Source organism: Oreochromis aureus, linkage group 2 (genome assembly GCF_013358895.1).
Source record: "Oreochromis aureus strain Israel breed Guangdong linkage group 2, ZZ_aureus, whole genome shotgun sequence".
Classification (NCBI taxonomy): Eukaryota; Metazoa; Chordata; class Actinopteri; order Cichliformes; family Cichlidae; genus Oreochromis; species Oreochromis aureus.
The window spans coordinates 21,055,177-21,081,706 of NC_052943.1; the positions used below are offsets into that span (position 1 = coordinate 21,055,177).

The 26,530-nt window shown below is 37.0% G+C and overlaps 4 protein-coding genes across 4 annotated transcripts; all 4 read right to left on the bottom strand.

The window, feature by feature from the left end:
* LOC120432866 lies at positions 1-3,120 on the bottom strand. Its single transcript, XM_039598195.1, has 6 exons — positions 3,108-3,120; positions 1,826-2,155; positions 1,291-1,647; positions 1,034-1,165; positions 825-883; positions 1-718 (listed from the first exon to the last, which is right to left on the bottom strand). The coding sequence occupies exons 1-6, from the start codon at positions 3,118-3,120 to the stop codon at positions 698-700; spliced, it is 912 nt and encodes a 303-aa protein (XP_039454129.1). The 3' UTR covers positions 1-697.
* A 5,458-nt stretch (positions 3,121-8,578) lies between these two features.
* On the bottom strand, positions 8,579-9,925 carry LOC120432869 (signal-regulatory protein beta-2-like). The gene is made up of 5 exons (XM_039598200.1): positions 9,863-9,925; positions 9,422-9,751; positions 8,881-9,237; positions 8,628-8,738; positions 8,579-8,583 (listed from the first exon to the last, which is right to left on the bottom strand). The coding sequence occupies exons 1-5, from the start codon at positions 9,903-9,905 to the stop codon at positions 8,579-8,581; spliced, it is 846 nt and encodes a 281-aa protein (XP_039454134.1). The 5' UTR covers positions 9,906-9,925.
* A 6,782-nt stretch (positions 9,926-16,707) lies between these two features.
* Positions 16,708-19,331, bottom strand: LOC116325052. The gene is made up of 6 exons (XM_031745866.2): positions 19,199-19,331; positions 18,744-19,088; positions 18,208-18,564; positions 17,905-18,036; positions 17,698-17,756; positions 16,708-17,590 (listed from the first exon to the last, which is right to left on the bottom strand). Exons 1-6 carry the CDS (start codon positions 19,239-19,241, stop codon positions 17,444-17,446), a joined length of 1,083 nt encoding a protein of 360 aa, XP_031601726.2. The 5' UTR covers positions 19,242-19,331; the 3' UTR covers positions 16,708-17,443.
* Positions 19,332-23,789: 4,458 nt separating this feature from the next.
* Positions 23,790-26,006, bottom strand: LOC116325051. The gene is made up of 6 exons (XM_039620823.1): positions 25,958-26,006; positions 25,546-25,875; positions 25,033-25,389; positions 24,720-24,845; positions 24,530-24,588; positions 23,790-24,422 (listed from the first exon to the last, which is right to left on the bottom strand). The coding sequence occupies exons 1-6, from the start codon at positions 25,998-26,000 to the stop codon at positions 24,276-24,278; spliced, it is 1,062 nt and encodes a 353-aa protein (XP_039476757.1). The 5' UTR covers positions 26,001-26,006; the 3' UTR covers positions 23,790-24,275.
* Positions 26,007-26,530: the final 524 nt, after the last annotated feature.

A 26,530-nucleotide genomic window follows, 5' to 3' on the forward strand; every position in this document is an offset into this window, starting at 1 on the left:
AATCCTCCTGAACAGACATAAAATATATGTAATGCAGGCTGATAGAAAAAAACTGTAATCACAAAGCAAAGAGGTTCAAACAGGTGCCACATAGTTATTTTCTGAACACCTGACATAAATAGTTAAAGATACAAAGAGCTCACACAACAAAATAGCTTTTTAGAATTTTCTGTGCAGATTTCTTTATTTCTTTTACAGCGGCCACAAAGCAAAACAAGAAAGAGTGAAAAAATGGGACATGATTTTAAAAAACACTAAATACGAAGTCTTGTAGTTGTTCCAAACCAAACTTCATGTCTGAAGACATACTAGACTTACTTTCACTTATTCATCATTTCAGTGTTTTTCTTTTCCACTTTTAATATCCAGACAGATGCGGAGTCTGAGCATGAAATATAAATATCAGTCCAAAGTGAAGATGGATTTTATTTTTCTAATTGAATTCTCTTCAGTTATTGAAGGTAAGTCAGCTCATTATTCATATTTTATGTACAGTCGTCACGAATACAAACATAATACATATAATAGTTGCCACAGCTGGCAATTTGTCTCAGGGCGACAGGCTTTGCTTAAGCATCACTTTTTCCACACTCAGAAGCTCTGACATCAGAGTAAATACAAATCTTCTCTGTTGTTCTTGCATTCCTTCTCTCTGCTTTGCGAGTGTTTCTCTTGGTAAATGTTGGTGCAGCATAAGTCAATGAGTCCTCAGTCCTCTCTGAGAAATACATAAATTTAGTTATCAACTTGTATGCATATCTGTAAACTATCAATAAAAGTTGCTGATATTTTTTTATCAGGCTGTTTATTTCTAAATTTCTTACTTGCTGAATTTGTTGTTCTGCCCTAGTTGTTTCTGTATTTGTTTGTAGAGAAGCAGCAGCTGGATTAGAACAATTTAAAAAAAAATGAAATAACTGTAAAGTGATCAGAAACAAATGTTTCACTGTATTTTGCTTTACAAATGAGTAGCAGCTAATAGGACTTTACTGAATATAATTTGAGAAATCAAAACTGAAATAACTCTTCTTACCGGAGTTTTTGTGTTTTTCTTTGATGGTATAACTGAGGAAGGCTATAACAATCAGGCTTATGCTGAGAGCAACACATAGCAGAAAGACAACGGTGTTGGTCTTCTGCAGATTCCAAGGATGGACAACTGGAACTATATTGAAAAAAGTTCTTATTTAATGTGAAGTAATAGTGAAATGTAAAACTAATATTGATGTCTAATATTAATGTAATAATATTGATTAAAATATGAACAATAATTTATAGAAAAACACTTACCTTCGATATCAAGTTTTGTTCCATTTCCAAACAGTATCTCTCCACATGTGGCCACAGCACAGTAATAAGTTCCTGTATCAGACAAGCTGACGTTCCTGGAGAAGCTGTAGACACATTTCTGTTGGGAGGGAGCCTCAGGACTCCACTCACAGTCATAACCATTTTTTCCTTGACTATAAATTAAACTAGGATGAGATTCATCTGGTTTGGTTCTGTACCAGTACACACGGTCATCTTCTGTACATGTTCTGTTCTCAGAATTAGAGAGGACTGAACACTGCAGAGTTACTGGGTCTCCTGGATGGACTGGATTAGACAAAGAGTCTTGAGTAACACCAGTGATGCCTGGGTCAGGTCCTATGAAATAAAAATAAAATAAATATGTTTGGAGCAACAAAACATTCAGACCACAATTCTGCTTGCTATAACTGCTGGACAGGACATGTTTTAAAAAAATATGCAAATAAACATACAAAAAATACAAATAATTCTTCTGTTTAAGATGCATAAGTGTTGCTGTTTCTCTTTCACTTACCTTTGATTCGAAGAAAAGTTCCTTTCAGAAATGTCATGTTGCGCTGTCTTACTTTGATGCAGTAATAAACAGCTGTATCACTTAACTGTGCTCTGTTGATATGTAGAACAAAAGTTCCAGGCTCTTGTTTTGTTGTAATATGATGAGTGTTTTCAATCGTCGGAGCATCATGAGATGTGGTTGACCCTAAAATTTCAGGAAAGTTCTGAGAAACAAGTCTGATCCAAAATAAGTTTGTAAAATGCCAACGATGATCCCGGGAACAAATTAGAGTCACATTTTGCCCAACATCAACATTTTTGGTGTCAAAGATCTGATGATCTGAGCATCCTGAAAATTAATACAAAACAGAGTCATGGTTACCAACAGTGATATAGTCATATAATCTTTTATATTAATACACCACTTTGAATAAGAATTCTGTACTTACGCCCAGTATTGATCAGGAGCAGTATATAAAAAATTATCAGCATGTTATTTTTTTTCCTCTTGAGACAGCAGGCGTTTGAAGCTGCATTATGAAAGGATTTGTCTACATTTAACCGTATCAAATGGGAGGGAACAATTTTTAGAGGAGTCTTATTGGCTTCTCACTGCACTACCACAATGGAAATATGCCATGCCAAAAGCCTCAATACATAAAACAACAACAGCAACACACTTACCTTAATTTATGTGTGACTCTCATATTGGTTTTCTTATAGTGGGCTGTTTACAGTAGTACAACACATACTTTGTTTATAACAGTTTCCTCATATGGAAATCAGAAGAGGAAAATGTGAAGACTTTGCGTGATCTTAGTTATTGTTCCAGATTCAGTGTTACCCCATTTTATTATTATTTATTAGTTTCACACTTAGGACATCTACATAAAAAGTGCTGTAGTGCATCAGTTGCTATTGGGACTGTGAGCTGAGCAAGCCTTTTCTCTTTCTCATTTCCATTTATATCCATTTTCATAGTCATATATTAACTCAAACCACCTCCTAACCCTAACCAAGTATTTTTGGTGGGAAATGAATCCTAACAAGAAAACTGAGGGGAAAAAAAAACAAATCAGTGAGTGGAAACAAAGAATAAAAGAGTGCCAGATGTAAACTGCAGTCCCCTAGTTGAAAAACTTCCTGCTTCACCCGACCCTCCTACAGCACTTTGTTGCACTTTCACTGTCTGAATTTTATAGAGATATTGTTGAGAACATTTTGCCCACGTACAGATTAAAAGAGATACAGTAATTGTGAAACAGAGCTTCTGCTGATAATTGCCTTGCATTCATTATTACCTTTCAAACTCATCTTAAAATTTTAGCTTAAGTTAGTTTCATGGTTCTGTGATAAGGGGTTATGGAAGAGGACAGTTAGTGTTTACTAAGTTCACACTAAAGAGTTTCACACTGAAAAGATGTTGTTGTTTTTTTTATTTCAAAGTGAATAAGAACAAATGTGAATGAAATAGTGCAAGTGCAAGTCAGTTATTTGTGTGTAATAATACAGTTTCACAATGAGTTTGAGTTTTTTCCATACCTGTTTTTAAAATGCTAGTATAGTAAAGTTAGACTGAAGGGGTTGAACGAGGAGACACTCAAATATATAAATGTGTGCACACACACAAACATTACTGACAAATAGTGCAAAGTTCATGAGCTTGATTGTAGTAAAGTTGTCAAATTTGAAAACCCATTCCATAGGATAAGAAACAAATTACATACAGTACATTTTAGATAGGTTGCCAGTCTATTGCAGGGCTAAGATATAAATACAGGCCAAATCATGCTCACACTCACCCACCAATTAGTCTAACCCCTTACATGTCTTTGGACTGTGGGAGGAAGCCAGAGTAGAGAACACACACAGGCGCAAGGAGAACATTCAGGTTCTACAAACAAAAGGTCCCCAGTAGGGATGGGTATCGTTTAGGTTTTATCCGATACCGGTGCCAAACCGGTACTTTTGAAACGGTGCCGGTGCTTAAGCGGTGCTCAAACCGGTGCTTAAAGAATGGAGAACACAAAATTGGTCCAAAAACCTCTCATGTTCAGCTTTTTTTTTGTAAAAAGATAACAATGTTAGCCTTTTCTGCAGCTATAGGGCATATATGGTATCACTCTTGGCTGGAAGCAGTGCTTAAAGAATGGAAAAAACACAAACTTTGTCCAAAAACCTCTCATGTTTAACTGTTTTCCACTTTTTCTTTGGTCATTTTAGCCTTTTTGGCCAGGGTGAAGGGAGTATCTGCCATCAAACAAGAAGACAGCCACATGTAACTACGACAGTGTTTGCTAGTTCACCTTACATGCATTAATGTAATAATGTGGTTAGCGTACTCAACGTAAATTACACACGAACAACATGAAGCTACTCACGCAGAGGAGAACGGCTGCTGCTGCCATCATCATCCGTCATCATTTCTGCTACGCTGACAGGGCTAGGGGCCAGGACTCTACTCTTCGGGTTTTTGGGGGATGTTGCTAACTCCGGGTCCGATAACAGGCACCACACCCGCAGTAGATGTGCACGGTGTGAGGTCTCGCTGCAAGCTATCAAACACGGCGCATTCTCGGCTTTAAAAAAAACGCTAGGCGTCGCCAGGTGTTTTATCACATTTGAGGTGTTACCTCCTTTGACAGTATCACAGTATCAGCTTAAAGCACTTGTTGCAGGCTGCTGAGTTTGCATCTTTTGCTGTGAAGTACAGCCAGACTTTTGACCGCTTAGCCTTGGGCATTTTTAATCTGTAGCTCTGCTCTAAAAGAACGTACGTACCTGGCCCCGCCTACTATCCTCGGAAACGTAAAATGATTGGCTAGAATTGGCTCAGGAAAACAAAAGCACCGAAATAAAGCACCGAAATGTGCGCTGCTTTTCGGTCTGGTTACTACCGTTTATGTCAGAACCGGACACCGGTACCCATCCCTAGTCCCCAGGCTAGATTAACCTAGGACCTTCTTACTGTGAACAATAGTGCTAACCACTGCAGTACTGGGGAAAAAAGCAGTTCAAAGGCTATGTACAAATAAAACTGAATTGGATTAGCCATTAAGGAATAAAGCATTAAATTAAGTACTTAATGAAAGCTGTTAATGGTTCAGGGTATCATTTCGAAATTCTAAGTAAATGACTGGCAACATATTCAGATACACTTTCATATGTATACAGTATATAAATGATGAAGCTATTTGTAAGTACCTATTTTAATAGAGGTTTTATAAATGGTCACTTCATATTGTAATTTGTGGTCAATTCAGGCAGTTACTAGTTGTTAGTTCACTATTTTGTGTGACTTTTTCTAAAGTGAGGACCATCTATACCTTAGTGTTTAAAATGAAACTGAAAGGTCAACATTACCTCGAAACTGCTATTGTCACAACAGAAAAAAGAAACAGACAAAGCGCAAAGTAACACAAAAAGATACAAATTATTCACTGCATAATGCAAACATAATTTGTCTAATGCAGAAATGTATGTTTGACCAGAGTCTAAATATGTAAGAGGGTTTAAGACAGAAAGAGACAGATTGAGCAGTTGCAGTCACAGAGGGCTTTAAGCTAAATATACTGAAAAATCTTCATTTAAAATATAACATGTAACAACTTATTAGTTGAGTACTGACCTTTGTGCCATAAAATGGTTTGAACTTACTAAAAAAAACAGGATCAGAAAAAACTGTTATGCAGTTTAGCATTACCAATAAATTTATTACAGTTAATTGTTAGCGGAAAAACTGCCAAAGAACTCCCATGAATATCTTTTGCTAAAATGTAACATTAGTTTAAGTCTAGTAAATATTTCTCTTCTTCCATGACCAGAACTGGACCCGGTTGTTCTTGTTCTTAGAGAACTGTTGGTTTGCTGTGTGACTGTAATCATTGTCCTTTTCTTGCATAACTTGAGGACCAGCTTGTTATGTGAAAAGTTGGTCATAGTTTCACTTACACTATTTATATGATTCTACTCCAGTTATTGAGAAATTTATTGGGATTCTCTGTGTTTTTATTGTTTTCAAAATCAGTTAGTAGCTTCCAGTAGTTGACTAAGATTGTGTAAAGTTTACTGCCCATCAACATATCTGTGGTAAAACAAAAAACAGATGGCTCCAGATGCTTTTGAGCAAAGTGCTTTCTGTTTAGGTCATCACAATGTGAGCATGCAGTATGTGCAAGTATACCAAAATTATTTGAGATTATTTGTTTCTCCTCTTGAAGCATACAAACATTACATGCTTATATATCAGTTGTGACTTTCTAAAGGTCTATCATGTTATTAACAGAAGGAAGAAGAGTTGGATGAAGATTATTACAGCTGATGCTACAATACAAATGTGTTTTCCATAACTCTTTGTTCTGCTTTGCCTTTAACCCTGATATTTTATTTCAAAAGTGTATTTAACAGTTAGTTGGCACTAACAAAAGTACATAAAGAATTCAAAACGAGAACAAAAGTGCCCTTTCAGAACCCAGTGTAGTTTGACAATAACACACTTAGCTGTTATCCCAGTCTTGTTATAAAACTTAGCATATCTGACAGACTAGCATCTATCTGTACCTGTGGCACAATCTGAGTTGCAAAGATTTGAGAAGTTACACTGATTAAAAACAAAATTTATTATCAGGAGATAGTGCCCTGCTACTGATAATCCACTGATAGAGACAACTGATAGACACAGTTGGACTGAGTCAATATAATCGGCCCTACATTTTTGGTCCAGTCAGCCCACCATGATATACACCTTCCTCCTGATAGCTTCCTCATCTTTTTTCACTACTCAATAGCTTGTAGTAGCAGCAGCAGCCTGTTGTGACTGTGAGGACTAGTTACTAGTTGTTGCCAATACTACTGTACATGGTGCAGGAGTAGCAGCACCGACAGCAAACATGTCGGTCAATTTGACACGTTTTGCTGCATCTATTTTTAGTTTCTTTTTATTATTTTCTTTCAGCTTTTCAGCTCCACATTCTCGCCACTTTTTCCACTCTAAACATTTTGTACAAGGTGTGTGAGTGGACAGCGAAGGTAGAGGAGGGGCCAGTCATGTTAAGGAATTTCATCAATGGACAATCCAGTGTCAGGAATAAAATGAATGAATTGACAGCTGTCAGCGCTTGTACAGGTGGTTTGGAGCAGCTCTTTAAGATGGTTAAGTCCTCCAGGAAAATGCCTGGTATGCTAGATTACCAGGTGATTTCTGTCTGTATCTGGAGTTGCCATCACTGCATTTTAAGACAGAGCAGGCCCGTTAAATCTCCCTTCAGTCCCCTTCAGCTCTGTTTGATCATCTATCTTCTAGAGTGGTACTTTGTTGTCAGAAGCAAAACCAGCAGCAGGCAGCTATTTATGCAGAGCAGAGAAGAAATCCTGTTTAGAGATGCTCTGCTTGCTTTTAGTCATTCATTCGTCACTCGTAACATTTTATTTCCATCTGCCACTGTAACGGCCCTAGCTAGCCATATTACACGAGCTCACTAGAACACACAAACCTGAACATGTGTGATCTTAAAGAGAATATTTAGATCATCATAACAGAATACATTTTATTTTCGATGGATTTAATTGATTCAATTTTTAGAGCTCGCATGTAGCACAATAAAACTCTAAAAATCACACTAGATTAGTTTGTAACAGGAAAACTGTGGAAATTTATTTATTAATGTAAAGGTACACTTCATTTATACAAATTAGTTACAATCTGTGGTGGAAACCTGAGAAACCAAGCAAGCTTCAGATATCATATGAGTGTTTTATTAAAACCTTTACATAATCCTAATGAACAGACACAAAAGTATTTCATGCAAGCTGATAGAGAAAATGTTTAATCACAAAGTGAACAGGTTCAAACAGACACATAGCTATTTTCTGAACACCTGACATAAACAGCTGAAAGATACAAAGAGCTCACACAACAAAATAGCATTTGAGATGTTTCTGTGCAGATTTCTGTATTTATATTACAGTTGTCAAAAAGCAAAAAAGAAAGAGTGAAGAAAATGGGACATTAAATTAAAACACACTAAATTCAAAGATTTGATGTCTTGTAGATGTTCCAAACCAAATTTCATGTCTGAAGACATACTAGACTTACTTTCACATATTCATAATTCAAATGTTTTTTCTTTTCCATTTCAAATATCCAGACTCAGTATGTAAAGTTTGGGCATGCCAATATTAAATATCAGTCCCAAGCAGAGATTTTTTTTTCATTGAATTATCTTCAGTTATTAAAGGTAAGCCAATTCATTATTCATATTTTATATACAGTCATCACAAATACATACATAACACATTAGTTGCCACATAGTGTATTAGCTGATGGCCCAGGGAGATGAGATACAAGCTTTGCTTAAGCATCACTTTTTCCACACTCAGAAGCTCTGACATCAGAGTAAATACAAATCTTCTCCGTTGCTCTTGCATTCCTTCTCTCTGCTTTGCGAGTGTTTCTCTTGGTAAAAGTTGGTGCAGCATAAGTCAATGAGTCCTCATGTCTCTGAGAAATACATAAAAATAATTATCAACTTGTATACACATCTGTAGACTATAAATAAACGTTACTGATATATATTTTTCTGTTAGAATGGTTATTGCAAAAATTCTTACTTGATGAATTTGCTGTTCTTCCCTAGTTGTTTCTGTATTTGTTTTTACAGAAAAAGCAGCTGAAAAAAACAACGGGAAAGAAAAAATGAAATAACTGTAAATAGTGACCAGAAACAAATGTTTCACTGTATTTTGCTTGACAAATAAGTAGCAGCTAATAGGACTATACTGAATATAATTTGAGAAATCAAAACTGAAATAACTCTTCTTACCGGAGGTTTTGTTTTTTTCTTTGATGGTATAAATGAGGAAGGCTATAACAATCAGGCTTATGCTGAGAGCAACACATAGCAGGAAGACAACGGTGTTGGTCTTCTGCAAATCTTGAAATGTGATAAAATATATAATTTATATATAAATTCATCGATTATTATTTGTTGATATACTTCACTTAAATGTCCTCTAGTCAATATTGACTAAAATATGAAAACTGTTTTGGGGTTTGGTTTATAGAAAAACACTTACCTTTGATATCGAGTTTTGTTCCATTTCCAAAAAGTATCTCTCCACATGTGGCCACAGCACAGTAATAAGTTCCCGTATCAGAGGAGCTGACGTTCCTGGAGAAGCTGTAGACACATTTCTGTTGGGAGGGAGCCTCAGGACTCCGCTCACAGTCATAACTATTGTTTCCTTGACTATAAATTAAACTAGGATGAGATTCATCTGGTTTGGCTCTGTACCAGTACACACTGTGATCTTCTGTACATGTTCTGTTCTCAGAATTAGAGAGGACTGAACACTGCAGAGTTACTGGGTCTCCTGGATGGACTGGATTAGACAAAAAGTCTTGAGTGACACCAGTGATGCCTGGGTCAGGTCCTATGGAAAAAAAAAATGAAAGAAATATGTTTTATTACTTTCAGTTAGATCAAAACAATTCAAATATATTAAATTAGTGCATATTTAGCATTTTGAACTGCGAAATGTGCAAATAAACATATTAAAACTACAACAAATGTTGCTATTCCTGACACATTAGTGTTGCTGTTTCTCTTTCACTTACCTTTGACTCTAAGAAATGTTCCTTTCAAAAATGTCATGGTTAGCTGACTTTCTTTGATGCAGTAATAAACAGCTGTATCGGTTAACTGTGCTCTGTTGAGATGTAGAACAAAAGTTCCAGGCTCTTGTTTTGTTGTAATATGATGAGTCTTTTCAATAGTCGGAGAATTATGAGATATTGTTGATCCTAAAACTTCAGGAAAGCTCTGAGAAGCAAGTCTGATCCAAAATAAGTTTGTTAAAAGCCAACGATGATCCCGGGAACAATTTAGAGTCACATTTTGCCCAACAGCAACATTTTTGGTGTCAAAGATCTGATGATCTGAGCATCCTGAAAATTAATACCAAAACAGAATCATGCTTATCAACAGTGATATAGTCATATAAGCTTTTATATTAATACAAATGGCAACAGTGCAGTGATTAAGAATTCTGTACTTACGCCCAAAATCGATCAGGAGCAGTATATAAAAAATTGTCAGCATTTTCTTTTTTTCCTCTTGAGTCAGCAGGCATTTGAAGCTGCATTATGAAAGGATTTGTCTACATTTAACCGTATCAAATGGGAGGGAACAATTTTTAGAGCAATCTTATTGGTTTCTCACTGTAGTGTTGTTTCACTGCACTACCACAATGGAAATATGCCATACCCAAAGTTTAAACACATGAAACAACACCAACAACACATTTATGTTAATTTATGTTTGACTCTCATTTTGGTTTTCTTACAGTGGGCTGTTTACAGTAGACACATACTATGTTTACAACAGTTTCCTCACATGGAAATCAAAACAGGAAAATACATTATGGCCTTGGTGAGACTGTGTGTGATGTTAGTTAATGTTCCACATTCAGTGTTACAGTAATTTATTGTTACTCATTAGCATATTAGTTTTCATGTAAAAGACACTTCATCTATATGTTATCTACATGAAAAAAAACTGCTGTAGTTGATCAGCAGTTATTCTGTAAGCTGAGCAACCTTTTTCTCATTCTCATTTCCATCCTTTGTCAGGGACCTGGGCTTGAGTGTCCGAGGGTCCCTGAGCAGTTATGGACTTTTTTATATTTTGTAGAAATGTGTGTGCACTGTGCTGCTGTCCGTGTGTGTGTTCCACACATGTATGTTTAGGCAGGTGTGGGTGTGTGCATGTTTGTGGGCGGATGTGGTGGTGTCCTGTAGCCAGGGTGACAGGCACCTCCAAGCCTAGTGGGTGTGGCGCGGCTCGGGGGCTGGCCACACCAGATGACCATGCCACGCACCTGCTACTGATGAGGCTCGTCGGGGGAGCCTCATCAGTTAAGAGGATGATGGTGCTCCCACCGGCACAGGATGATTGAAGTCGACTCCAAGTTAGTGTGCCTAAGTGTAGTGACGTGCAGTAGTGTATGCCTGCTGGAGTTTGGTGTCCTGATGGCTGCCTCTGTTGTTTCTTCCCCAGGAGGAGGAGAGTGGAGCACAGGTGGACAGCAGGCATGGGGAGTGTGAGAGTTTTGGGTGAAGACACGACACAGGAGTCGAGGGAGCTCACAGGGATTATTGTGTTGTCTTATTTACTCCACTGTATATAAAGCGCACTGTTCATCGCAGGAGTCCTGGATTTGGGTCCTCCCTCCCCACTTCCTGCGGTGGCAGACCGTGGCATCCATTATCATATTCATAGTCATATTTTAACCCAAACCATGTTCTAACCAATTATTTTTGGTGCTAAGGAATCCAAACCAGAAAACTGAGTGAAAAACAAACTAATGAATTATTGGAAACAAAGATTAATAAAGTGGCAAATGTAAACTGCAGCATCCCTGATAATCAGCATCTAAGCATCTATCTTGAAACAGTGACTGGTGCATGAATGCACATCAAAGCACATCTAAGTTCACACTACTGAGTGTCATATATTTAAAAAATGCTTTTTTTAAAAATTTCAAAGTGAATAAGAACAAGTCTGAATGACATAGTGCAAGTGGAAGTCAGTTATTTGTGTAATAATAATAATAATTTCCCAATGAGTTTGAGTTTTTTTCAAACTTGTTTTTAAAATGATAGTATAATAGACTAAAGGGGTTGAACAAGGAGACACTAAAATATATACCTGTGTGCACACAGACAAACATTACTGATTGTTTGATTGCTTGATTGTCATGAAGTTGTCAAATATGAAAATCTATTCCATAAGGTAAGAAGCAAATTAGATACAGTACATCCTTGACAGGTTGCCAGTCTATTGCAGGGCTAACAGATAAATACAGAACCATTCATGCTCACACTCACACCTACGGCCAGTTTAGAATCACAAATCAGCCCAACCACGTCATTGGACAGTGGGAGAGTACCTGGAGAGAACCCACACAGATGCAAGGAGAACATTTAAGTTCTACACACAAAATTCCCCAGGCTAGATTCAAGCCAGGGCCTTCTTACTATGAGCAATGGAGCTAACCACCACTGGTGAAAGATTAAGTTCAAAGTAAATAAGAGGTGACTGATCTTTTGTAAAATTCCTATGAGACACGTGTCCCTGTGGGCAGATGAAAAATAAATATGCCAATAATATCATGTACCTAGCTGACTGAAAATCAGATTCTTTAATTTTGCAGTGCGATGCAGGGCATATCCCAAAATGAAAGCCAGAATAGCTGTCAGTATGTTTTTATGACTTGTCATATTTGAAAATATGCAGCAGTGTGCAAAAGGAAGAACTGTGTAATTTCATTTTTTTAAATTTTCATTTTAATACTTCATAAATTTTACACCTCTCTTCTACATGCTCTCTTCCACAGCATATATTTTGTCCTGTCTTCCTCATTGCTTGCTCATAGGGAATCATATGATTGTCGGGGTTTTCTCTGTTGTATTACTGTTGAGTCCGCCTTACAATATTAAATGCCTTGAGGCGATTGTTGTTGTCATTTGACACTTTATAAATAAAATTGAATTGGATTAGCCATTTATAAATAAAGCATTATATTAAGTACAAACAAGTTTGTGTATAAAAATGTAAAAACAGGGATGTCACTGCATCAAATCAATAAATCCAATATCCATGGTCAATATAAAAATTAAAACTCAATATAATATTTTAATACACTGATAAATGAATGAATCAATATGACACTACCCCAAAAGCTTGATTCTGTTCATCTAGCGTTTTCAGTGGGAGAAACGTTTCGTCACTCATCCAAGAGACTTCTTCAGTCTCAGCTGACTGCAGGTTTCCCCAACCTTATAAACAGTACATTGCACAATGACTGAAACTAGCACCACTGTGCAATGGGCTGTGAGGTCAGTTCCTTGATCATTAATATGCAAATTCTCGTGACCATTGATCAACAACTACTGATCAAAGACCATTGATGAAAGAGCATTGATCATTGATCAAAGACCACTGATCAATGGCCATGAGTACCATTCACAGAGAGTTGGGGAATGGCTGCCATCACAGCATTGTAAGATGGCGAAAGATGTACGCTTAGGCCGCTTCCACGATTCAGAGATGGTCTTTCCCTTTTCACCTAAATGGCCTCCTTCACTCCCCGCTCAAACCAGTGTTCCTCCCTATCCAGGATGTGTACATCCTCATCATTGGAAGAGTGTCCACTGGCCTGTAGGTGTAAATAGACTGCAGAGTCCTGGCCTGATGTGTTAGCTCTTCTGTGTTGTGCCATCTGCTTTTCCTGAGGTTGTTTGGTTTCCCTGATGTATAAATCATAGCAATCCCTCTGGTACTCAACAGGGTACACTATATTACTCTGTTTTTGTTTGTGGGGGACCAGAAACTTAAGGTGGATCAATTTTTGGCACAGCATGTTTTGGGGTTTAAAAGCCACAGAGACTCGGAGTTTAGAAAAAGATGCGTTTTAAATGTTCTGATACTCCTGACACATAAGGAATCACTACGGGTTTCTGCTTAGGCAGCTTCCGATTACAAGGCGAACTCCCCAACTCTTGAGCCACGATCGCTCTGTTTTTGTTTGTGGGGACCAGAAACTTGTCCTTCTCTCCTGGATCGGCTGGAGTTTTCTTTGTTCTGGTGCCTTAGGCAGCAGCTGTCCTTCTCTCCTGGATCGGCTGGAGCTTTCTTTAGGTGCCTTCCCAGCTTTGGCAAATGGGGACAACCAAATTTACTCAGGGCCTTCTTGATGTGATGTTCTTCTGTTTCCCTGGCCAATGTGTCTGTGGGGATGGTGGTCGCTCTGTGTTGTAGCGTCCTGATCCAGTTTATGCTCCAGTGGATGATGAGAGTCAAACCTTAAATACCGATCTGTATGTGTAGGTTTACGGTACACATCAGCTTTTAAATATCCCTCATTACTGATGGAAATCTCACTGTCTAAGAAGGCTAACCTGCCACTTTTCATGTCCTCCCTGGTGAATTTGATGTGTTGGTCCATCGAGTTAATGTGATCCGTGAATTGTGATACGTCCTGAGATTTGATTTGGTGTCATCCACATACCTGAACCAATGACTTGGTGGTGTTCCAGGGTAGGATAGCAAAGCCCTCTTTTCCGCTTCTTCCATGTAAAATTTGGCCACAGTGGGTGAAACTGGGGAACCCATGGCACACCCATGTTTCTCCCTGTAGTACTGACCTTGTATGTGAAATAGGTGGAATTAAGAAACAGTTCCAAAAGCAAATAAACTTGGTCAGTACTGAGAGTGGTGCTGCTGAGGTTGGGGTCATCCTCTAATCTCTTATGAACTACCTCAAACGCTTCAGGGACTAGAACATCCAAGGTGTTCTGGATGTGGTGTTCGGAGCTGCCTACCAAGGGGTTGAGGATCGAAGCCAGAAAGAGATGATATAGGTGACTGATCATACAGACAATTGGTCTTAAAGGTGCACCCTGTTTACCTTTAGTAAACAATACAGACTTGGTGTAGATTCCCCTGGGTATAGCCTGTGGCATGAGGTCCGGTCAATAGCATTGTCCTGTTCTGCTTCAGACAGTCTATCACCCTCTTCCTGTAACAACTTTCTGGGTCTCGTTTCAGGGGTTCATAAGTATTTTCGTCACTGAGCAGGTACAAAATGTTCTCATGATAGTCTTTCTGGTTTAGCAATACTGTGCACCTACCCTTGTCTGCTGGAAGGATGATAATGTTGTTGTCATTACTAAGTGATGTGAGTGCCTTCCTCTCCTCCATGTTCATGTTAGATGCTGGGGGCTTTGCAATGCTTAAACAGGCCGAAACTTTCGTCAGTAGTTGCTCTGCTTCCACGTCTGCAACGTTGTTTTTTCAGATTGCTGTTTCTGTGGCTGTGATTAGCTCCACTAGCGGGATTTGTCTCTGTGTCACAGCAAGTTCAGCCCTTTAGTGAGGATGTTTTGCTCTGCTTGGGTGAGGTGTCTGTCAGACAAATTCTTCACCCACTTGTCCACATCCTCAGTGTGGCATCCTTCTCTCTTCTGGCCGCTGAGGACACTCTCCAAATTTTTGCTGTAGTTTCCGACACACAACAAGTCATACTTCCTTTGTTGCCTGGTCTTAGACTTCTCATGCTGTGCTAGACGAGCCTTCTCGGTGAATTCAAACACCTTTTTAAGAATATTCTCATCTAGAATCTAGAAGTCTCTGTCGCTCCTCTTTAGATTTTAGCACGTTGATGGTAACATTTGTTTGTCTCACCCATTCATGAAGCAGCTGGTGCTGTGCCTCCTGGAGGATTTTTGTTGCCCGAAACCCTTAACTGAAGAGCTCATTTGCAGACTTTTAGAGGTAATCCTGTTTTGTCTGCATCTGAGGCTGAATCTCTGGTGGTTCCTGTAATCAGCCATCTTACGTGCTGTTTGTTAATACCGACGTACTAGCTTTAGGCAGTCCCTGCCAAAGTGGGTTAAAATGTCTTGACACATGCTCAATCATCCAGGTAAGTAAATCCCAAAAGGTTGATTCTGTTTATCTGGACATAGCATTTTCAGTGGGAGAAATGTTTTGTGACAATGCAGAATGACTGAAACGTTAAGTTTCAGTCCTAGTACAATGTACTGATTATAAGTTTGGGGAAACCTGCATTCAGCTGAGACTGAAGAAGTCACTTGGATGAGTGATGAAACATTTCTCCCACTTTGCTCTGCTTTGCTCGCCTTTCCCCCAATATTTTATTTCAAAAGTGTACTTAACAGTTAGCTAGCACTAACAAAAATACATAAAGAATTCAAAGACAGAACAAAAGTGTCCTTTCGGAACCCTGTGTAGCTTGACAATAACACACTTAGCTGCTATCCCAGTCTTGTTATAAAGTTTAGTATTTCTGAAAGACTAGCATCTTTTTTCACTACACCACAGCTGGTACTAGCAGCAGCAGCCTCCTGTGACTGTGAGGGCTGGTTACTTGTTGATGCTGATACTACTGTACATGGTGGAACAGCAGCAGCACCGACAGCAGACATGTCGGTCAATTTGACACGTTTTGCTGCATCTATTTTTAGTTTCTTTTTATTATTTTCTTTCAGCTTTTCAGCTCCACATTCTCTCCACTTCTTCCACACTAAACATTTTGTACAAGATGTATGAGTGGACAGCGAAGGTAGAGGAGGGGCCAGTAATGTTAAGGAATTTGATCAATGGGCAATCCTGTGTCAGGATTGAAATTAATGAATATACACACATACATTCACCTTTGTGTATGTATGTGTGTATATGTGCATGTATATGTATGTATATACATAAATATATATGTGTGTATATATGTGGTTATACTGTGTCATTAATATATTGTTGTGCTTGAGAGACACCACTGACCGGAACCAAATTCCTTGTGCTTAGACCCACCGGGGAAATGCCTGGTATGCCAGATTACCAGTCCTGCCCTGTCACCAGCCAGTCTAGCTGGTAAAGGTGATTTCTGTCTGTATCTGGAGTTGCCATCCCTGCATTTTAAGACAGAGGAGGCCCATTAAATCTCCCTTCAGTCCCCTTCAGCTCTGTTTGATTGTCTATCTTCTAGAGTCTGTGTCAGGAGCAAAACCAGCAGCAGCCACATATTTATGCAGAGCAGAGAAGAAATCCTGTTTAGAGATGCTCTGCTTGCTTTTAGTCATTCATTCGTCACTCGTAACATTTTATTTCCATCTGCCACCATATTACACTAGAACACTAGAACACACAAACTTGAACATGTGTGATTTTAAAGAGAATATTTAGCTTGTCTTATTATATGGAGGAATGGTTCAGTCATAACAGAAAACATAAACATGAAAATTGTTTTTTTAATGTTGTACTGTTAAAGTTAAAACAGACATTTGTGCTTTATTTTCATTTTATGTTGGATGGATTTAATTGATTCAATTTTTAGAGCTCGCATGTAAAACAATTACAGACTGAAAATCACACTAGACTAGTTTGCAACAGGAAAACCGTGGGCACTGGATTTATTAATGTAAAGGTACACCTCATATATACAAATTATTTACAATCTGTGGTGGAAATCTGAGAAAGCAAGCATATTCAGATATCATATGAGTTTATTAAAGCTTCTACATGATCCTCAGGAATAAACGTAAAAAATAATTCATGCAAGCTGACAGAGAAAAAGTGCAATCACAAAGCAAACAGGTTCCAACAGGTGCCACATAGATATAACACCTGTTTCTGTGCAGAATTCTGTATTTCTATTACAGTTGTCACAAAGCAAAACAGAAAGAGTGAAGAAAATGGGACATTAAAGTAAACAAATACAGTGGACATTAAAGATACTAAATACAAAGATTTGTTGTCTTGCAGTTGTTCCAAACCAAATTTCATGTCTGATGACATGCTGAACTTACTTTCATCATTTAAATGTTTTTCTTTTCCATTTCCAATATCCAGAGTCAGTGTGCAGAGGCTGGGTATGCCAATATTAAATATCAATCCAAAGTGAAGATATATTTTATTTTTGTAATTGAATTCTTTTGAGTTATTAAAGGTAAGCCAATTCAATGTTCATATTTTATATACAGTTGTCACAAATACACACATAATACATTAGTTGCTACATAGTGTATTACCTGATGTTGTAGGGAGATGAAATACTTTGCTTAAGCATCACTTTTTCCATATGCAAAAGTTCTGACATCAGAGTAAATACAAATTGCCTCTGTTTCTCTTGCATTCCTTCTCTCTGCGCTGCGAGTGTTTCTCTTGGTAAAAGTTGGTGCAGCATAAGCCAGTGAGTCCTCATCTCTCTGAGAAAAAAATAAAAATAATTATCAACTTGTATGCACATCTGTAGACTATCACTAAAAATTAAAGTATTTTTTTCTGTCAGGCTGTTGATTGCAAAATTTCTTACTTGCTGAATTTGCTGTTCTTCACTAGTTGTTTCTGTATTTGTTTGTACAGAAAAAGCAGCTGAAAAAAACAATTTAAAAAACAGGAAATAACTGTAAAGTGATCAGAAACAAATGTTTCACTGTATTTAGCTTTACAAATGAGTAGCAGCTAATAGGACGTTACTGAATATAATTTGAGAAATCAAAACTGAAATAACTCTTCTTACCAGAGGTTTTGTTTTTTTCTTTGATGGTATAAATGAGGAAGGCTATAACAATCAGGTTTATGCTGAGAGCAACACATAGCAGGAAGACAACGGTGTTGGTCTTCTGCAAGTCCCAATGATGGACAACTGGAACTATGTTGAAAAAAGCTCTTATTTAATGTGAAGTAATATTTAAATGCAATACTATTTATAATTTATACATATAAATTCATTTTAATTAGTATTTGTTGATAGACTTCACCTAAATGTTCTGTAGTCAATATTGACTAAAATATGAACATTAATTTATAGAAAAACACTTACCTTCGATATCGAGTTTTGTTCCATTTCCAAACAGTATCTCTCCACATGTGGCCACAGCACAGTAATAAGTTCCCGTATCAGACAAGCTGACGTTCCTGGAGAAGCTGTAGACACATTTCTGTTGGGAGGGAGCCTCAGGCCTCCGCTCACAGTCATAACTATTGTTTCCATGACTATAAATTAAACTAGGATGAGATTCATCTGGTTTGGCTCTGTACCAGTACACACTGTGATCTTCTGTACATGTTCTGTTCTCAGAATTAGAGAGGACTGAACACTGCAGAGTTACTGGGGCTCCTGGATGGACTGGATTAGACAAAGAGTCTTGAGTGACACCAGTGATGCCTGGGTCAGGTCCTATAAAATAAAAATAAAATAAATATGTTTCATTAAATACTGTTGAATTTAAAAAAAATTCAAATACATTAAAAAAGTGTATATATTAAAACTGCAACAATTGTCCAACAAAAGTACAAGAACTGCAAATAATTTTGCTGTTGTTGGCGCATTATTGTTGCTGCTTCTCTTTCACTTACCTTTGACTCGAAGAAAAGTTCCTTTCAAAAATGTCATGGTTAGCTGACTTTCTTTGATGCAGTAATAAACAGCTGTATCGCTTAACTGTGCTCCGTTGATATGTAGAACAAAAGTTCCAGGCTCTTGTTTTGTTGTAATATGATGAGTCTTTTCAGTAATCGAAGAATTATGAGTCACAACATCATGAGATATTGTTGATCCTAAAACTTCAGGAAAGCTCTGAGAAACAAGTCTGATCCAAAATAAGTTTGTTAAAAGCAAACGATGATCCCGGGAACAATTTAGAGTCACATTTTGCCCAACAGCAACATTTTTGGTGTCAAAGATCTGATGATCTGAGCATCCTGAAAATTAATAACAAACAGAATCATGGTTACCAACAGTCATATACTCATATAATCTTTTAGATTAATATAAACGGCGACAGTGCAGTGAATACGAATTCTATACTTACGCCCAAAATTGACCAGGAGCAGTATATAAAAAAATGTCAGCATTTCCTTCTTCTTTTTTTCACTTTTCAGACAGCAGGCATTTGAATCTGCATTATGAAAGGATTTGTCTACATTTAACCGTAACAAATGGGAGGGAACAACTTTTAGAGCAATCTTATTGGCTTCTCATTGTCGTGCTGTTTCACTGCACTACCACAATGGAAATATGCCATATACAAAGCTTAAACACATGAAACAACACCAGCAACACACTCATGGTATTTTATGTTTGACTCTCATATTGGTTTTCTTACAGTGGGCTGTTTACAGTAGACAACACATACTTTGTTGACAACAGTTTCCTCATATTGAAATCAAAACAAGAAAATGAAGACTTTGTGTGATGTTAGTTAATGTTCCAGATTCAGTTTTACACTATTTTATTATTTATTAGTTTCACACTTAGGATATCTACATAAAAAGTGCTGTAGTGCATCAGTTGTTATTGGGACTGTGAGCTGAGCAAGCTTTTTCTCATTCTCATTTCCATTTATATTGGTATTTATCTTCATATTTATAGTCATATATTAACCCAAACCACATCCTAGCTCAACCCTTAAAGTGTGTTTTGGTGCTAATGAATGCAAACCTCAAAACTGAGTGAAAAACAAACCAATCAGTGAGTGGAAACAAAGAGTAAAAAGTGTCAAATTTAAACTGCAGTCGACTAGTCGACAAACTTCCTGCTCCACTCCTTAATCTCCTAAAGCCCTTTGTTGAACTTTCTTTGCCTGAATTTAATAGAGATATTGTTGAGAACATGTTACCCTCATTCAGAAATAACTGTCATCTATTTGTAAAGTAAAATATTAGTAGACATACAGTAACTGTGAAACTTCATCAGCTGATAATTGTCTTACCTTCATTAATACCTTTTGAACTCATCATTAAATAAGACAAATTTAGGTTAGATTCATGGTTCTGTGTTAAGGAGCTATATAGATATATTTATATCATCATGCAATTTACCTTTAATACATACACATAAAATTGCACCCAGTTCTCAGGAAACGCTCTGATTATTGGACATTTTTAACATGTCCTTTTCACTGGAAAATATGTATATGGCAGTCACAGTTTTACCATAATCACCTCTATCAAAGTGAAGAAAACCGTGGATAACTGTGACTGTACACGATTAAACTTCTTTTATTGGAGTACTCAAAATGAATTTTGGTTCTCCTCACATTTAAAAAATATTTTTTTAAATTAAATTAAATTAAGTGAATAACAATGAATGTGCATATCATAATGCAAGTACATGTCAGTTTTATGTGTGTAATGACTTGTTTTTAAAATGCTACAGTGGTAAAGTTAGACTTAAGTGGTTGGACAAGGGATACTTAAATATATGGGTGTGCACACAGACAAACAATACTGAGAAGTAATGCAAATATAATGAGTTTGATTGTGGTGAAGATGTCAAATTTGAAAACCTATTCCATACGATAAGAGACAAGGTACAAACACTACATTCTAAGACAGGAGTCCAAGTTATTGCTAGCATATAAATACAGATAACCATTCATGCTCACACTCAGACCTACGACCAATTTGGAACCATCACTTAGTCTAAACCCATGCATGTCTTTGGACTGTGGGAGGAAGCCAAGTACCTGGAGAGAACCCACACCGATGCAAGGAGAACATTGAAGTTCTACACACAAAAAGTCCCCAGGCTAGATTCAAGCCAGGGCCTTCTTCCGATGAGCAATGGTGCTAACCACCACTGGTGAAAGATTAAGTTCAAAGTAAATAAGAGGTGACTGATCTTTTGTAAAATTGTTATGAGACATGTGTCCCTGTGAGCAGATGAAAAAAAAATTATGTGAATAATAACGTACCTAGCTGACTGAAAATCAAATTCTTCAGTTTTGCAGTGCAATGTACAGGGCATATCCCAAAATGAAAGCCAGAATAGCTGTCAGTATGTTTTTGCGACTTGTCATATTTGAAAGCTGTGGCTCATGTTGGTAGCTCTCCACTAAACAGCATGTCTTCATGCATACTGCTGTTCCAGCGATAACGAACAAAAACCAGCAGCAATGCACCATTCGTGACATCAGTGGACTCGTCTAGTTGCAAAGAGAAAAATGAACTACTTTTTATTCTTTCCAGAGGCCGATGCTGTATGTCTAAGGCCATGATAAGGTGGCTCGCAGTGTTGTTTGAGAGTGGGATGGTCAGTAGCTTCTTTGAAGCAGCCTCTCTGGTCATCTCATTACTTTTGGTTTGATTTGAATTTAATAGCTAAATCAAATCTACTTGATTTTAACAGCTAAAACCATGTCAAATAAAAATGATAACATGATGCAATGTAATAGACATTCATTTATTATGTGTATGTGAACCTGCACATAAAAACAAAATGCCAAACTGGTTAACAATTCATGGAACAAAATCAATTCCTCCAGTGTCATTGGATTGCATTAGTCCACACATTGGGCTCTCTGCTCCACCTCGTTTCCTCCATTCAGAAACCTTTACTTCAGGAAGTCAGGGTTGTACTTGCACAAAAATGTTGCCTTTTGGGAGGGGGGCTTGTCACTTTCATCTTCATTTTTGTGTTTTAAGAACTTCTGCATATATTTTGCTAACTGCAAATGTCGGGAAGAGTGTTTTCTTCTGCTTGCTTATTGAGGCTGATTAAACAAATCCCACCAAGCGGTGGGAAGCTGTATTGTAACTGAAATTTTCCTGGATAACAGTAGTCCCTGGTGTCTTCAATTAATAAATTATCCTGCGGGCCTCGCGGCCCACAGGTGTAAAACTAAAAAATTTTGCGGCCCTCAACGTGCGGCTCTTAAGAATCACTCTTCTAGACAGGTTGCCAATCTATTGCTGGGCTAACATATAAATACAGATAACCATAAACACACTCAGACCTATGACCAATTTGGAACCATCAGTTAGTCTAAACCCACGCATGTCTTTGGACTGTGGGAGGAAGCCAAGTACCTGGAGAGAACCCACACCGATGCAAGGAGAACATTGAAGTTCTACACACAAAAAAAATCCCCAGGCTAGATTCAGACTAGGAACTTCTTACTATGAGCAAGAAGCATGATGGTGCTAACCACCACTGGTGAAAGATTAAGTTCAAAGTAAATAAGAGGTGACTGATCTTTCGTAAAATTGTTCTCAAAGACACACAATGTGCCGGAAGAGTAGATTAAAATAAAACTTATTTTGTGATGGACCTAGCTGACTCAAAATGAAATTATTTTATTATGCAGTGCTTATCCCAAAACCTAAGTTACAAAAACTTGGATTATGCTTTAGTGATTTAACATATTTGAAAATATGCAGCAGTCTGATAAAGGAAGAACTGTGTAGTTTCATTCTTTTCTTTTTCATTTGAATTTTTTAGTTAAGATGGAATCAATGAAATTTACTTTAACTGATTCCATCAAGTTTGTACTTGACGAAAGCTGTTAATGGTTCATGCTCTTATTTAGAAAATCTAAGTAAATGATTAACTTATTCAGATACACATGTACACATATACAGCAAGCTATTTGTAAGTATGTTACTAGAGGTTTTGTGAATTCTCACTTCATACTGTAATTCACAGTTCATTTATGCAGTTTGTAGTTAATTCAGGATTTAGTGTGACCTCATTTACAAAGTCTTTAAAAATGAAACAGAAAGGTCGGCACTAACAGTCAGCTGTTGTCACAACAGAAAAAAGAAACAGACAAAGCACAAAGTGACACAGAAAGATTCTGTGTTATACAAACATAATTTGCCTAATACAAAACATATTTTTGACCAGGGTCCAAATATGTAATAGGGTTTAAGACAGAGAGACAGACTGAGCAGCGATGACTTTAATTTAAACATACTGAAACATCTTCATTTAAAATATAACACAAATAACGTGATCACAAAACAATAGCGAGTATTTCACAGAGCTTCACAAACAAGTGTAAAGATCACAAACAGTATGTATATTTAACTGATGAAAGCTTTGCTCCCTTGTCACAAGGGATCACCCAATAATGAATGGGAATGCTCATTTAGTTCCCTCCTGCAGTTCCACTTTCCTCTGGTTTGTTGTCAGCTGATTGAAGTCAGCTAGCTTTAGTCAGACAAATCAGAAAATCAAGTCAGGCTCAGTTCCAAAGTGCACCTGAATTAAACAAATAAGTTGTTTTGTGCTGTTTTTAAACAGGTGACCTCAGCTGAATAAAGAAAGAAAAGGGCGTGTGTGATTTTAAAGGGAATATTTATATTGTCTTATTATATGGAGTAATGGTTCAATCATAACAGAATAGATGAAAATGACTTTGTTATTTTAACGTTGTACTATCAAAGTTAAAACAGAATTTTGTGCTTTACTTACATTTTATGTTGGATGTATTTAATTAAATCCATTTTCAGAGCTCTTGTGTTGCACATTAACAGACTAGCATCACACTAGCATTACTTTGCAACAGGAAAGATGTGGACATTGTATTTATTAACATAATGTTACTTCTCATATATACAAATTAATTACAATCTGTGGTGGAAATCTGAGAAACCAAGCATGCTTCAGATATCATTTGAGTGTTTTATTAAAGCTTCTGCAAGATCCTACTGAACAGACATAAGAAGCATTTCATGCTGGCTGGCAGAGAAAAACTTGAATCACAAACCAAACAGGTTCAAACAAGTGCCACATGGTTGTTTTCTGAAGACCTGACATAAACAGCTGAAAAATACAAAGTGCTCAAACAACAAAATGGTATTTTAGAATTTTCTATGCAGTTTTTTGTATCTCTATTACAGTTGTCACGAAGCAAAACAAAAAAAGTGAAGAAAATGGGACATGAATTTTAAAAAAACACTAAATACAAAGATTTGATGTCTTGTAGTTGTTCCAAAGCACATTTGGTGTTTGATGACTTACTGGATTTATTTTCACATAGTCATCATTTGAATGTTTTTCTCTTCTGCTTTTAATATCCAGACTCAGTGAATGAAATCTGGGCATGCCAATATTAAATATCAGTCCAAAGTGAAGATGTAAGGGAGATGAAATACAAGCTTTGCTTAAGCATCACTTTTTCCACACTCAAAAGCTCTGACATCAGAGTAAATACAAATTGTCTCTGTTGCTCTTGCATTCCTTCTGTCTGCTTTGCGAGTGTTTCTCTTGGTAAAGGTTGGTGCAGCATAAGTCAATGAGTCCTCATGTCTCTGAGAAATACATAAAAATCTATCAACATAAATGCACATCTGTAGACTATCATTAAAAACTGCTGGTTTTATTTTTCTATCAGGCTTTTTATTGCAAAATTTCTTACTTTATGAATTTGCTGTTCTGCCCTAGTTGTTTCTGTATTTGTTTGTAGAGAAGCAGCAGCTGGAATAGAACAATGTAAAAAAGTGATCAAGCAAATGTTTCACTGTATTTTACTTTACAAAGCAGTTGTTGATAAGTACGACTTAACTGAATACTATTCAAGAAATTGATATAGAAATAACTCTCCTTACCCGATGTTTTGTTTTTTTCTTTGATGATATAAATAAGGAAAGCAATGACAATCAGGCTTATGCTGAGAGCAACACATAGCAGAATGAGAACTGTGTTGGTCAAATCCCAATGACGGACAACTGGAACTAAATGGAAAAAAGCTCTTATTTAATATGAAATAACACTGAAATGTAATAATATTTATAATTTATACACGTAATTCATCAATTATTATGTGCTGATATACTTCATCTAAATCCATTGTAGTCAAAACTAAATAAAATATAAACATTTATATATTTTTATTTTTTATTTTAATAGAAAAACACTTACCTTCTATATCGAGTTTTGTTCCATTTCCAAACAGTATCTCTCCACATGTGGCCACAGCACAGTAATAAGTTCCCGTATCAGACGAGCTGATGTTCCTGGAGAAGCTGTAGACACATTTCTGTTGGGAGGGAGCCTCAGGACTCCCCTCACAGTCATAACCATTGTTTTTGTGACTATAAATTAAACTAGGATGAGATTCATCTGGTTTGGCTCTGTACCAGTACACACTGTGATCTTCTGTACATGTTCTGTTCTCAGAATTAGAGAGGACTGAACACTGCAGAGTTACTGGGGCTCCTGGATGGACTGGATTAGACAAAGAGTCTTGAGTGACACCAGTGATGCCTGGGTCAGGTCCTATGAAAAAAAAATGTTTTATTACATTCAGTTAAATCAAAATTTCAAATATATTGAAGTAGTGTGTCTTCAGGAATTGCGCAAATAAATATATAAAAACGGTAAATAATTTTGCTGTGGCTGACACATTAGTGTTGCTGTTTCTCTTTCACTTACCTTTGATTCTAAGAAAAGTTCCTTTCAAAAATGTCATGTTGCGCTTTCTTACTTTGATGCAGTAATAAACAGCTGTATCGGTTAACTGTGCTCTGTTGATATGTAGAACAAAAGTTCCAGGCTCTTGTTTTGTTGTAATATGATGAGTCTTTTCAATAGTCGGAGAATCATAAGACATTGTTGATCCTACAATTTCAGGAAAGCTCTGAGAAACAAGTCTGATCCAAAATAAGTTTGTTGAATGCCAAAGACGATCCCGGGAACAATTTAGAGTCACATTTTCCCCAACAGCAACATTTTTGGTGTCAAAGATCTGATGATCTGAGCATCCTGAAAAATTAATGACAAACAGAATCATATATATATATATTACAAATGGCAACAATGCAGTGATTAAGAATTCTATACTTACGCCCAAAATTGATCAGGAGCAGTATATAAAAAATTGTCAGCATTTTCTTTTTTTTCCTCTTCAGTCAGCAGACGTTTGAAGCTGCATTGTGAAAAGATTTGTCTACATTTAACCGTATCAAATGGGAGGGAACAATTTTTAGAGCAATCTTATTGGCTTCTCACTGTAGTGTTGTTTCACTGCACTACCACAATGGAAATATGCCATACCCAGAGTTTAAACACATGAAACAACACCAACAACACATTTATGTTAATTTATGTTTGACTCTCATTTGGTTTTCTTACAGTGGGCTGTTTACAGTAGACAACACATACTATGTTTACAACAGTTTCCTCATATGGAAATCAAAACAGGAAAGTGTATTATGGCCTTGGTGAGACTGTGTGTGATGTTAGTTAATGTTCCACATTCAGTGTTACAGTAATTTATTGTTTCTCATTAGCATATTAGTTTTCATGTAGCTGACACTTAGGTGATGTGTATCAGCTTTAGTCAGGAGTTAGAGAATCAAGTCAGGCTCAGTTTCAAAGTGCACCTGGATTAAAGAAAGAAGTTAAGTTGTTTTGTGCT